The sequence below is a fragment of the Plodia interpunctella genome, chromosome 21, assembly GCF_027563975.2.
Source record: "Plodia interpunctella isolate USDA-ARS_2022_Savannah chromosome 21, ilPloInte3.2, whole genome shotgun sequence".
NCBI lineage: Eukaryota > Metazoa > Arthropoda > Insecta > Lepidoptera > Pyralidae > Plodia > Plodia interpunctella.
The window spans coordinates 207,497-221,007 of NC_071314.1; the positions used below are offsets into that span (position 1 = coordinate 207,497).

Here is a 13,511-nt window from a genome sequence, read left to right on the forward strand (position 1 = left end):
AACATATGACGGTGACCTATCAGCCGCTCGTCGTGGTGAACGGCATAGTCGGATATTTGAAATTTGCCGGTCTACGCAAAATGTCTTGGTTGTGTTGTAATTTTACTAGGACGAATGTGTTGAAGATAGTATTGAAAGTGTTTATTAAAAATTGTGTAGTGCGCGCGGTTTCTTCAAAGGCGACATATTTAAGTGTTGTGATTTATTATTAAATCTAGGACGAATGTGTTGAAGATTAGTATTGAAAGTTTCCAATAAAAAGTGTGTAGTGTCAAGGTCGCGTCGTCCGTCGATATCGGGGGAGCGTGCGCCCCCGCGTGCTCTCGTGCGCGGCTTCATTAAAGGCGGCATATTTAAATGTTATGATTTATTATTAAATCTAGGACGAATGTGTTGAAGATTAGTATTGAAAGTTTCCAATAAAAAGTGTGTAGTGTCAAGGTCGCGTCGTCCGTCGATATCGGGGGAGCGTGCGCCCCCGCGTGCTCTCGTGCGCGGCTTCATTAAAGGCGGCATATTTAAATGTTGTGATTTATTATTAAATCTAGGACGAATGTGTTGAAGATTAGTATTGAAAGTTTCCAATAAAAAGTGTGTAGTGTCAAGGTCGCGTCGTCCGTCGATATCGGGGGAGCGTGCGCCCCCGCGTGCTCTCGTGCGCGGCTTCATTAAAGGCGGCATATTTAAATGTTATGATTTATTATTAAATCTAGGACGAATGTGTTGAAGATTAGTATTGAAAGTTTCCAATAAAAAGTGTGTAGTGTCAAGGTCGCGTCGTCCGTCGATATCGGGGGAGCGTGCGCCCCCGCGTGCTCTCGTGCGCGGCTTCATTAAAGGCGGCATATTTAAATGTTGTGATTTATTATTAAATCTAGGACGAATGTGTTGAAGATTAGTACTTACTGAAAGTGTTCAGTAAAAAGTATGTAGTGTCAAGGTCGCGTCGTCCGCCGATATCGGGGCGGCGCGCGCTCGCGTGCGCGGTTTCATCAAAGGCGGCGTATTCAAATTAAGGTATGAAAATAAGGTATGTTTTCGAAACATTTTGAGGCACAAGTTTGAATTGTTCAAGTAGGACGGCAATACACCATGTATTGCTGTCCTTTTCTAGAATTAGGGATGTAACTACAGAAAAATAATTATTTTTTTTATTTTATTTTTGTATGAAAAAAAATATTACAAGATATAATTTTTTTTTCATCACCATACAACTTATATGACCTTCGGGGTATGGGCTTGTCACGGCATTGACCAAACACCTTGTATAATAAAAATAACTTTTTCAAAAATATTAATCTTAACGATTAACAACGAACAACGATTATATTCATTTTTGTATTTATTGATAATTTACATACATTTATCGCAACTATCTACGTAATATAATATTTGATATAGAAACTTTTTCAAATATTACGCAAAACTCAGCGCAGATAGCGCTACTGGTACAACTAAGGTACACAAATACTGCCAAAGGAGAGACCAAAAAGCGCAAATTTTCAATATTGTTGCAGATTTACGACCAAAAATACGTAGATTGCGTAGAAGATATTTTTGGTAAAATAAAGAAAAAGGAAGATTTAGTGGATTATCCTGAAAATAATAACACTATTTTAGGTTATGTCCTGCATTATTTGGTCAACTGTGGTCATAAACTGATATAAACTTGATTTTGACTGAAGATCTTACCTGTATGAAGTCCATATTTTAATAAGTCTTCACGTGTGAAGACTTATTAAAATATGGTCAATTTTACAGCGTGAGGCGTATCCCATAGTTTTCGAAGTTTGATTATCTTATGGAAAACGAATTTTCCTAATATATCGGCGCCCGAATATGCTAAATTGTTGTATATTTTCACAAACGAATGCTTACATAATGAAGGGATTAATAAAGTTCTCTAAAATAAACGTTTTAGTCGACATAGCAAAAGGCGCCGTTTGTGTACCTAACATACAGTGTTGTACTCTGGCGGGATGTATGTGCAGTAATACTCTCTATTATCTAGCAACTTGATACAGCTAGCAGTTGGCAACACTGTCCTAACCTATAAAACAAAGACTACGAACGAATTTCAAATTGTCCAAAAAGATTTAATTTCAATGATGTCGTTAAGGCGAAGTTTTCTAAATTTATTGAATAGTACAAAAAAACCTATACACCAGGCGAGCAGAGCCCGTGCGCTCAGTACTGAGACTTCGCAAAAGGAACAAAATGCTGGAACTAGAAAACAAACCCACTTTGGATTCGAAACTGTTGATGAACAAGAAAAATCTAAAAAAGGTGAGATTATTTTTATCCTAATCCTTGATATCTAGTTTTCCCGTCCGCTTCTGCCAGGATCAACGGATTTGTCCTGTAAATAATTTTGTGGCTTTAGTAATTCCTATAACTACCTACCTTCTAACTCTCTTCCGCAGTACATGAAGTGTTCGAGACTGTGGCTGCGAAATATGACATAATGAACGACGCGATGTCATTTGGGATCCACCGCCTCTGGAAGGACATCTTCATGCAGCGGCTCGCGCCCACACACGGCACCAAACTGCTGGACATGGCTGGCGGCACAGGTACTTTTTACATCCAGCTAGTTTAATTTATTTCATCATAATTTTCAGCCTATATCGACCCACTGCTAGGTATGGGCCTCCCTTTGTTCGCTCTTCCTACGGTCCTGTGCACACTGTGCACTTTCCCGTGACCCAAACAAAGTCATCGGACCAACAGGCTAATTGTGAATGATACCTAACATTATAATATACTATAGTGGAGGCTCACGAGGTTAGTACCTACTCCTTTTTTACAATATTATCTAGTGACTTTGTATCTTTGAGGAGGTTAATCATCGAAACTACTGAACCGATTTCAAAAATTATTTCACCATTTGTACATTATTCAAGATTGCTACAGGCTATATTTTATTTCAAAATTCCCACGGGAGCAAAGCCCCGGGCAACATCTAGTATTAAGTATAGTAAGAGCCTGTTAAAAGTTATGATATTTTGTGGCAGGTGACATAACATTCCGCTATCTCAACTACCTGCGCAACCTGGGTCCATCCGCGCGGCGCAGCGCCGTCACGGTGTGCGACATCAATCAGGCCATGCTGGACGTCGGCAAGCAGCGGGCTATCAAGTCAGTATGGACAAATCACACTTGACTATTTGTCTCTCTCTTTTTCATCTCCACTTGTTGCGTTCCGGAGCTGTGACGCCGTGAAGCTCGGGGTCAGTGTAAAAACTAATCTTAAATTTTTCAAGATTCATATAAGATTTTCCAAGCGGCCGCCAGCCTGACGTAATACTCTTTGGGAATGCTGTTGTTGCCAATCAGCTGCCTAGGCTATGTTTGTTTTCTTACGACTCAGAAATGGGGCATAGTTCTAATTCCACTCATGTTGCGATGACGCAGCACGTTGTATACTATAGGTTTTGTCGCTGATGTGCGTGCCACTGAACAATGGGGCATGATTCTTAGCCACGTTATGTAGCGCCAACTATGGTCGAGGGGCGAAATGTTCATTGTGCAACCTACTACGCATAATATGCAAGGAACTTAATTTTTCAGGCAGGGCTACACAGCAGATGGCGGGGTGGACATCGAGTGGGTCTGCGGGGACGCCGAGCAGTTGTCTCTGCCCAGTGACAGCTTCACTGCCTACACCATAGCATTCGGCATTAGGAACTGTACACATGTAGATAAGGTCAGTAGGCTCACGACAGTGACGATGAAATCTCAAATTCATAAACAATCCATCATATAGATATAAGAATTCGCTGTTTAACCGCTGAGGCGATTTTGATATAATTTGGAATAGACATAATTCGTGAACTAAGGTCGATTGCCAAATGAGTTATTAAATAGTCCATTAAATATTATTCAGTAACAGTTCAATTAAATAATTTTGTGATGAGATTAATTATCGTACAGGTTCTAGAAGAAGCGTACCGCGTGCTGTCGCCGGGCGGCCGCTTCCTGTGCCTGGAGTTCAGCCATTTGCCCAACGACACCTTGCAGTGGTAAATAGGCATGACGAACTATCGATAGATGATCTTGAAATTCACATAGTTTCGATATCCTAGCTGAATATATCGATAATATTGCGCCTTGATGGTTTCTACGCCAGTTTATTTTTAAGTATCGTATTGATAGTGAGACTATCAAGCTCGAAGGCAAGGCAATTCTTTAATAATTAAATACAGTGTTTTATAGTGTTTGTCGCTAGGTTTAAATGCGTTGCACAGTGCCTGAGACATTGAAACGTATACCATGTTACTATCGGCGGGAACCTGTAATTGACTTGTGGTCATCGCGTAGTATAAAAAAAATAATCTGGGGTTATTTTGTGTAAATTTGTCTTTTATCACATCTTTCGACTATTATCGTAGCGAAAATTTTACTCGCCTGTATGTCTTATTATTTTCACAAATCTTGAAAACCAAAAACCTATATTTTCCAGGATTTACGATCAATACTCGTTCCAAATGATCCCAGTTCTGGGTCAACTGATCGCGGGGCAGTGGAAACCTTACCAATATTTGGTGGAGAGCATCAGGCAGTTCCCCAACCAGGTGAGGAAAGTTCGCTATTTGTTGACATTTGCGTATCTCTAGCCGTGTTATGTGGTTTCACATTCGTTGGTTTTCATCACTGTAGCGCCGTCTACTTACTATCAGACTTGGACCAAATCCTGCGGGAATCTCGTACTTCTGGGATAAAAAGTAATTTTAGTACTTTCACTTTTATAATATTAGTTATCATGGTGGTGGGGACTTGGACAAAGTTTTAATGATTACTAACTGCCATTTAATTTTCTTGTTTGTAATTGCAAATGATTACAAAATAAAAGTATATTTGTTTTGTGTAATATAATGTAGTAGTAGTAGGTATGTAAAAACTGTTTGACTTACCAACTTTACCATTCCAGGAGAAGTTCAAGTCGATGATCGAGGACGCGGGCTTCAGACAGGTGACGTATGAGAACCTCACGTTCGGCACGTGCGCGATTCACTCCGGGTTCAAGATATAGTTGTGTGATCTTGTTGTTGGAAACTGCTTACTCCGGAGGTCCCCCCTCAGACGATCCCGTGCGAAGCGATTTATCGCATTTGCGTTCAATTAAAAAGGACTGTCCCAGGAAACCCCTTTTGGATTTTTTTAACGTTTGTTCATAGATCACGTTCGCATAAATTACGAAGAAGGAAATACGTTTGATATTCAAATTTAAAAATTGAAACATTGGGTATTTATTTTAGACTAATTAAAAAATTAATAGTAAAGGGGATTTCTGGAACAAACCATTCTAATATATATTCGAAGGGGATAGTTGGACAATTCCTTCACAGGGGCTCGTTTAAGGGGATTTCTAGGATAAGTATTGGGATCTTGTGATAGGCAGACGTCCTTTCCTTGATAAGTACGATAATATTTTTTTATATTTTATATTGACAATTTTCGTAACGATATCGACGCCTAGAGTCTGCGCCATGAAAACGTATTGCCCCGGATCAGCCTCTGACTTCTTTCGTGACGCAGACTCGGTACCGGGCATAGTATTAGGTTTGGCGATTAGCCTGCAAGTAAAATGACTTTCTAGTCAATGTAGTTTGTGGATCAATGCAAAGCGGGAGTGGACGTCTGCATTAATATTAGGATACGTATGTATGTAATAAATAAAAATGTTTTTATTTCAGTGAATTTATTAGTCCATCAAACTGTGTTGGTCTTTGGAATGCAAATCCAGTGCCTACCTAATTACATTTCCATTAAAACTATGACATACATTTGGCATACAACATTTGTGAATCAATTTGAGTCTACTTCGAATTACTCGTTCACATCAAATTCATGGACACGGCAAATAAACTTCCATTCACTCACTCTTACTTCTTCGTGTCGCGTATCAAAAGCTCATAAAAGCATGCTATATTATGACATTATTTTTTTATGTTAGGTATCTAATGATGAGCAGAAGCTAACTTCTTCGCGGAGACCAGGGGCGGAGGAAATCGAAGTTGTTTGCGGACATGTTCAGGGCATTTGAAATTTTATCTAAATTCATTTATCGTAAACTAAATAATTGAGGTTAAAAGCAAATAAATGGATAGATGCAGTTCAGCAGTCTGGTAAGGAATAATTTGCAAATTTTATATAACATCACATCTGGATTTTTTTGATCGAACACGCTTGGGGTGACTGTATACCCCAATTCTCATTTAGGGCTATGATTGTGTGACGTATAAATAGGTCCGCAATTCCGAGATTACTTCTGGCATGAATGATGCTTTCCGTGTAGGTTTTGTAATTTTAGAAACTCGTCTTTGAATTTGATTTTTTACAAAAATAGGTAACATGTCAATGATTTATTGTGGTTTCAAATGAACGAATTCATACGAGGTTTGGGGTACACAGTGACATCACCTTATCGAGACCATCAACATGCTCTGAACACATCGCTCGAACCCCAGCCACGACCCGCCCGCAGACCACCGCGTGTCCTACAGACATCGAGAAGCAAAACAAGTGTGAGTTAAGGATCCAAACATTACTCTGTACCGAGCGTGCACTCAACATAAGTTATTTGCAAAAATTTCAAAATCATACCCAAAGATCCGTGATCCTGCGGGAAGTCCTCCGAAAATCCAGTAAAAAAGATTAATTCCTTAAACGCGAGAGGCGGTCCTCCGTCCATGCTAGATAGAATCCATAGGTACGATCCGAAATCCGATTTCCATCTCCAAAAATCCGAGATCCATGATCCATGAGTGCGCGCGTCCTACAGCGATCCGATCCGACTCTAACACGCGATCCTATTTCCTGCTCACACCTCCAGCCAAGCACATCCAACGAGATCCAATCCACAGTGGATGAAACAAAAGAAAACGTTTTTAATCATAAGGTATATTATTCATGTCGTCAATTATAATTATAGAGGGCACGTCGGCCGCTCCGGGGATCATTATGATGCGAAAAATGCCAACGCTTTTTTGAGTGAGACAAACTTATACAACAGAAATGAGAAGTCATATAAAATTGTGTTTGGGTAAGGGGGATAAGATCGCACACAATTTAAGAAACTGTAAAACTGCTCAAATAGGGCTGACAAATTAAATATTCTGAAAGATTTTTATTGCAGCATTAGCTTTTTTCGTGATTTTTGATTTAATAGTTTTGTCGTTTTAACAATTTATTTTTAGTAATAATGGTAATTATCTGCTAACATTATCGCGTTTTAGTCTGAAAAACATAATTAATCCTCGGAGCGTCCTCGCTAGTAATGGGTCATCATAAGACTTCCAAAATTCATGAAAAGTTTTCCGAATGAATTTCATTGCAGATCCATAATTATCTATAAAATTAACGTTACAAGCCATAACTTATCGAAACGACATTTGGCCGTTGGTTTGCAATAAAAACACAATCGATATGGAAATATTATCGTGGGCCCATCACTAGTCCTCGCTACATCTTAACCTAAACATGATGATCTTAGCGTAGAGTCGCCGCCGCCGCCGCGTCGCGCCGCCAGCTGTCGATAATAACTGTCTTCAGTATCAACTCTACACCGACCCACCCGCAAACCCGACATGTATCCCCGATAAAAAAAAAACGATGAAAAAAGGAACAAAAATTTACTGACTTAAATGATCTTCATTATCTTCAAATACAAAGATATTTTTAAAATAAAAGACATTCGAAAGAAGCCGTGGGTAGTATTATACTTATGCACTGGAAATTAAGTATATTAAATTGAAGTAGTATAGAAGATCACTCAATTCAATCATAAGGCTTATTGTCCACCTAAGATCAGTTTTTTCTTACGAGTCCTAACATGAATACAATCTCTATATAGTACTTGTTCAATTTTGTTGAAAATAAATCTAATAAAAACATTTATTTGTAAAATCATAAAAACACATGGTAAGATTGTTTATATAATAAAAAAGTAGTAGACAGTAGGCCTTTCTTAAAGGTAATGAAATAATAAATAAGTAATGGACAATGGAAAATTATTATTAGGCGCCGATCCCACAATTAGCAACTGTGATAAAGATATTTAATTTATATGCAATACATGTGCTTTCTATGTTAAACAAAACATTATTTAAAATCGGAGAGATCAAGATTTCCAAAAAGGCCCAAGATTTGGCAAATAAGGAGGACCGAGTGGCTGCCCCATCCACAAAAATATCTAAATTACTGCCTTAGGATCGACGCGGTATACTTTTACTCATAAAAAATAACTGTTTTCTAAAACTTTTGTATGGATGAAATAGCTTTAGAAAGATTATTTTCTATGAATAAACCTGCAGGTATTTTAGCAACCTCGACGGATCCAGGTGCCAATGGTTAGCAAATCCAATTCCTGATCCTTCTTCAGTCCTGAATACCGAGACATCTCGCTTCTAGCGCTCAAGTCCTGCTTCCAAAAATGGTTAGTTACATACCTACCTACTCGCACAACAACGACAAAGAAGGCTTGCAAAATTTTGTCAAAAAATCCCGAATTTATTAAAAAATATAGACAACATTATTCATAGAGATGGTCAATTCAATGTTATAGCAATAAAAAATTTCAAGATGTGTGTCAATAACAATTTGTTTCCTCTATTTTAATTATTAATATTGCTCCTAGCGCCGCCATTTTGAAACAGTGTCCACATTGAAAAGCATTAATGGCACAGCTTGTAGCGTCAATGACGCGGGTTGTATAAATGCTAATTGAATAAATGACGTTGACAATTGTTTAACAACACTTGAAATGCGAATACTAATTATATAAATTGCTATTGTTTTAGTTCATTGTTATTCGAAGTCATCACATAATGTTTGAGGTTAAAAAAAATTGGTGGTAAATAAGTAATATGGATAATACAAGGATAAGTGAAGGAGACTGACGTGGTGTACTGGTGTACCAATCCCATATAAAGTGGGATAAGGGTAGGCTGACAATGATGATGAAGTACAAGATAACAAAAAAAAAATTCAAGCATGCGGAAATAAGACAATGGCTATTTTACTTTATCTGTTTCGTTTACATAGCTATCATACGCTAACTAGTGTACAAAAGTTACCATATTTCTATAAGTGACAGGGAAACAAGAGTCAAAGCTACAGGTTTCAACTAGCTAATGAAGTGTGTAACTTTCTGTATGCCTGATACTAAACTTCTTTTATTTCTGACTCTATAAGCTGGACTCATCAATGTGCAAGTAGTTGGCGCCTGTTTACTACAGCTGACATTTAAAATCATGTGACCAACAAGTATGGGGGGACTTAATCCAGTCTGGATTTAGCCCCGGGGACCATTTTTCTAATCTACCTGTTGTTAGACACAACAGGTCTGTCAACAACTGTCCCACTTCCTGAGCTATGGCGGACCTGAACGAGGCTAACGACTGATCCATAAGCACATGATACTGGTCGAAAATTGTTGTGCGATTTTGTTACTCACGTCTGACTATCAAATCGATTGGCAGTCTAACAGATCACATTGCGCCATTGTGACGCAATGCCAAGCACACCGCTATGTGATCAATCACTTCGAATCGACTTGATAGTGACACGTGAAATGCAAAATCACACTTCGCCCTCAGATTGCACGACAAGTGATTCCGAATGGACGACAAGCTAGTGTAGAGACAAAGACAAGAGAAGTAGTGAGCGTGACTGACCTTGTTCAGTAGTTGACGGAGCGCGAGCGCGAGCGCGAGCGCGAGTAGGAGCGGCGCACGGGCGAGTAGGTCGGGGAGCCGCGGCGGCGCGGGGAGTACGAGCGCGAGCGCCGGGAGCTGCGGGCACGGACACCTTCATCTATACTACATGTTGCCCGGGGCTAAAATATAGCCTATAGCAATCTTGGATAATGTAATGGTGAAAGAATTTTTGAAATCGGTTCGGTAGTTTCGGATATTACCCGCCTCAAACATACAAACACACAAACGCTTACCTCTTTATAATAATGGTATACGTATTTCTCAGTTTCCAAAGGAATATACATCCTTATACATACCCAGACCGATTTCGGCCATGGTGACTGTCTATACTCCTCTACTTAAGGCGTCGATGATGTCCTTTATAATGGCTAACGTACCATATCTGTAATGTTCTGGAGCAGAAAGTACATCCATACTAACATTATAAATGCGAATCTTGACTTTGATTCCGATTTTGATGAAATTTGGTATGCGTGTAGTTAAAGACTGACATTCAAAAATTCTGTTGAATTTACTACTTATTATTATTAATCTGACACATATATATTACGCTTTATATGGAATTCAAACTCCATGTCAAGCAAATCCGTGGTTAATTAATAATAAAAATGAGTGTTACCTATCGCCACCGCCGCCGCCGCCACCGCCACCGTAATCTTCCTTCACGCGAATATAGGAAACTTCACCCTGTGGACAACACACAATGCTTGTTAGTTTCAGATGACTAAGCCAGGGCTTACCATTTTTTTTAATGTTATGCAATTAATATAGTAATATTCGACATTAGTAATCAATCATAAAGTACTTGATATATTATCAATTAAAATACTTAATTCCGGCGAAGTAAAAGGGAGTACTTGCCCAACAATACAATAAAAAATACATTTTCTAAACTAAACAAATCCAAACCAACCTCATGACTTCTAAACCGTGAATCATCCAGTTTCTTAACAGCATATTTCATGTCCTCATGCCTCAAAAACTCCACTACCCCAGTGCCGTCTTTGAACGTATCTGCGAAGCAGACGTCTCCCGCCTCCCTCATGTGGTCCTTCAGGTCTTGCCAGGAGCCGGAGGGCGGTAGTCCAGTCACTAGAACCCTATATTCAGATCTCCTGGCGGGTGGACCTCGTGTCGCGGCCCGGTTGCCGAACCTCTCGGGTCCGCCACGCCCTCCCCGCGCGCCTCCGCCCCCGCCCCCCCGCGGGAACTCCACACGGAGTCTGTATCCGTCGTAATCATACCCGTCTCGGGCACGGACGGCGTCATCAGCATCTCTGTCAAAGGGGAGATTAATATTTGAATTCATAATTATACATATTAATAATATACATGAGTCTAGTCTTGCCAGTAGCTTTAGGTAGATTTTTGACATCAGTAAGCGGTGGTGTATGCCTTAAAATCAATCATCCTAAGTTGAATAATTTAAAATTTGTCTGTCACATACTATTACAGTTAATCTGCTGCACCACTATAAATTAAATGTGGAATAGATATAGTTAATGACCTGAGGCCAAACAAACACCTGTGGGCGGAGCTGCGGGCAACAGCTAACTAGTAAGGAATATAAAATACCATTTAGAGTCCATCCCACAAAAGATGTCCACTAAAACTACCAATACCTAACATTGTATTTTTTTACATTAGTAAACTGACTAGATAGATATACTAATATGACATTTCCATGAGGAATTTACATGTATAGTACATGTCTGTGAACATACCTAGCTAATTCTAAATGTTTTAATTACTCTGTGCTAAATACCCACACACATAGCACACAGCCATAGACAATGATAAACAGACATATGCAGCCAATTCTTATCAATATACTGTGTTTATCAGTATTAATATACCTTTCAATGTTTGTACGACTGGTTGGGTAATATCTCGTTATATCTAACTACAGGCCCATCCTAGCATCACTCAATAAAACTTCCTCTTGAATTACACTATCCATATACTATTTTTGAGTTTATTCCAAACAGACAGAAAGATGCGGCATAAGGATCTATCAAACTTCAGTGAATGTTAAGTCATAATCTCTCTACTCTTAATCTTTAACAGTTAATGATTTTATACAGACTAGAGAGATGTTTGCTAATAGCATTATTAATTGAAATATCTCTGTTATCAGCAATTGTAATGTGGCAGCTGGCTATCGTGAGTAGCTGACAGGTAGGTAATATGCAATGTGCCTTCATTTAAGTATATTAGATCCAGTTAAATGTACATTGACCCATCCAGAATCCATGAAAATTGGGCAACATTCACTGCATAATGCCGCATGATCTGAACATGTGGTTCACTGTACTATTAACTTTACATTACTTCTGAAAAGCATCTAAAAAGTAAAGCTATCAAAATATGTATTACTTTATATATTACATTCAAACATCATTTTAAAAAAATTGTGTTCAATTGGAATCAGCTCAAACAACCTTGTACAAATTGGGTAATGTAAAATGTTGCTTCTGACCTCTACAGTGAAACTTGCAACATGTTGGTACAGCATACTAATTAGCATTTTTACATTGTACTAAATATCAGTCTTAATCTTTTTTATTTCCATCAAACTAAATTATTAAATCAATACATTTAGGATGGTGAAGAAAGAGTAATGAAATAAGATTTTTTTTTAATGTCTTGACTGTTTATGTGTCTGTACACACAAATCTTCCGAACTACTGGATGGATTCTAATGCAACTGTTTTGTTGTATAGCTATGAAGCTAGTGCAACCTACAGGGTATATATTCTATAGCCAATAGTTATACAGCTAACATAAAAAAAAGCTGGTGTCTAAAAATTAGAAATATTAATAATTACCTACTATTAGGACATAAATGTTGGTATGCGAGACTGCTTATCAAATCGACGCCTACCTACTTAATGAAGGAAAACCAACGCAGTTTAAAACATTATGCGTGGATAACCACCATGATATCTATGCAATATATTACAAATCACAAGTCTACTCACCTGGGATCCTCGAATTCGACGAAGGCAAAAGGAGGCCCCTTCCTATTTTTTAAGTCCACGAATGTAACTTTACCAAATTTGTAAAACAAGTCTTGGATGTCCTTTGTCCTGATGTCCGGGGGCAAATTACCGACATAAATTCTGCACTCATTTCTGTTACCGCCACTTCCACCCGACATTGTGATTATTAAATAGTGTTTGAAATGAAAAGTTAATCCTTATTTCACACTTTTATGCGGTCATTCCCTCCGGCACTTTTTATTAACAACCAACTACTAATCAAATATGGCGACTGACTGACTGTGAATGTGACTGACATTATGCGCCGGAAAAGGAAACTTCTATATTAGTCTACAGTTTATGGACATGGTAAGGTAATCGAGTCGATTCATTCGAGTCTGGTTTCAAAACATTCGATGAAAAGTTTCTGTGGTGGTGATGGTGGCTGGTGATATGCGATGTGATGATGTGATGTGCAATTAAAAATCGAAAAAAGCATTCTATAATTACGAAATTGTTGTTTCTTTGATTGATCAACTGATATAAAAACAGGATTGAGTATTGATTAAGACATGCCTTACTATTTTATATCGATTTCGAAATGAAAATAAATCATAGACTTTGGAAAAATTGCGTTCATTGATGGATATTTTTTAATTAAGTAAAGAACAGAATTTTAAATCCTTTTCTGATTATCAGGCAACAAGCCACAGCTATATAAAAACATTCTTGCAACAAGCACATAATTAATGTCAATTTAAGCCAAATTAGAAACTAACAAAAATTTATTTCATTTTTATAAAACTCCACG

At 38.3% G+C, this 13,511-nt stretch overlaps 2 protein-coding genes across 2 annotated transcripts; one reads left to right on the plus strand and one right to left on the minus strand.

The window, feature by feature from the left end:
* Window positions 1-2,024: 2,024 nt before the first annotated feature.
* Coq5 (Coenzyme Q5) lies at window positions 2,025-5,695 on the plus strand. Its single transcript, XM_053760980.2, has 7 exons — window positions 2,025-2,286; window positions 2,424-2,573; window positions 3,015-3,138; window positions 3,571-3,706; window positions 3,934-4,022; window positions 4,463-4,574; window positions 4,931-5,695. The coding sequence occupies exons 1-7, from the start codon at window positions 2,106-2,108 to the stop codon at window positions 5,030-5,032; spliced, it is 894 nt and encodes a 297-aa protein (XP_053616955.1). The 5' UTR covers window positions 2,025-2,105; the 3' UTR covers window positions 5,033-5,695.
* Window positions 5,685-13,009, minus strand: SF2 (Splicing factor 2). Its single transcript, XM_053760981.2, has 5 exons — window positions 12,701-13,009; window positions 10,633-10,996; window positions 10,339-10,406; window positions 9,678-9,794; window positions 5,685-7,531 (listed from the first exon to the last, which is right to left on the minus strand). Exons 1-4 carry the CDS (start codon window positions 12,877-12,879, stop codon window positions 9,683-9,685), a joined length of 723 nt encoding a protein of 240 aa, XP_053616956.1. The 5' UTR covers window positions 12,880-13,009; the 3' UTR covers window positions 5,685-7,531; window positions 9,678-9,682.
* Window positions 13,010-13,511: the final 502 nt, after the last annotated feature.

What these genes read in the sequence shown, in the direction of transcription:
- Coq5 (XM_053760980.2), top strand. Translation starts at nt 2,106, where the DNA reads ATGATGTCGTTAAGGCGAAGTTTTCTAAATTTATTGAATAGTACAAAA. An exon ending in GGCAAGCAGCGGGCTATCAA is followed by an intron (nt 3,139 to 3,570) that starts GTCAGTATGGAC and finishes TTAATTTTTCAG; the next exon opens with GCAGGGCTACACAGCAGATG. An exon ending in ACTGTACACATGTAGATAAG is followed by an intron (nt 3,707 to 3,933) that starts GTCAGTAGGCTC and finishes ATTATCGTACAG; the next exon opens with GTTCTAGAAGAAGCGTACCG.
- SF2 (XM_053760981.2), bottom strand. Translation starts at nt 12,879, where the DNA reads ATGTCGGGTGGAAGTGGCGGTAACAGAAATGAGTGCAGAATTTATGTC. An exon ending in GTCGAATTCGAGGATCCCAG is followed by an intron (nt 10,997 to 12,700) that starts GTGAGTAGACTT and finishes CCCCTTTGACAG; the next exon opens with AGATGCTGATGACGCCGTCC. An exon ending in GGCGGCGGCGGTGGCGATAG is followed by an intron (nt 9,795 to 10,338) that starts GTAACACTCATT and finishes CCGTGCCCGCAG; the next exon opens with CTCCCGGCGCTCGCGCTCGT.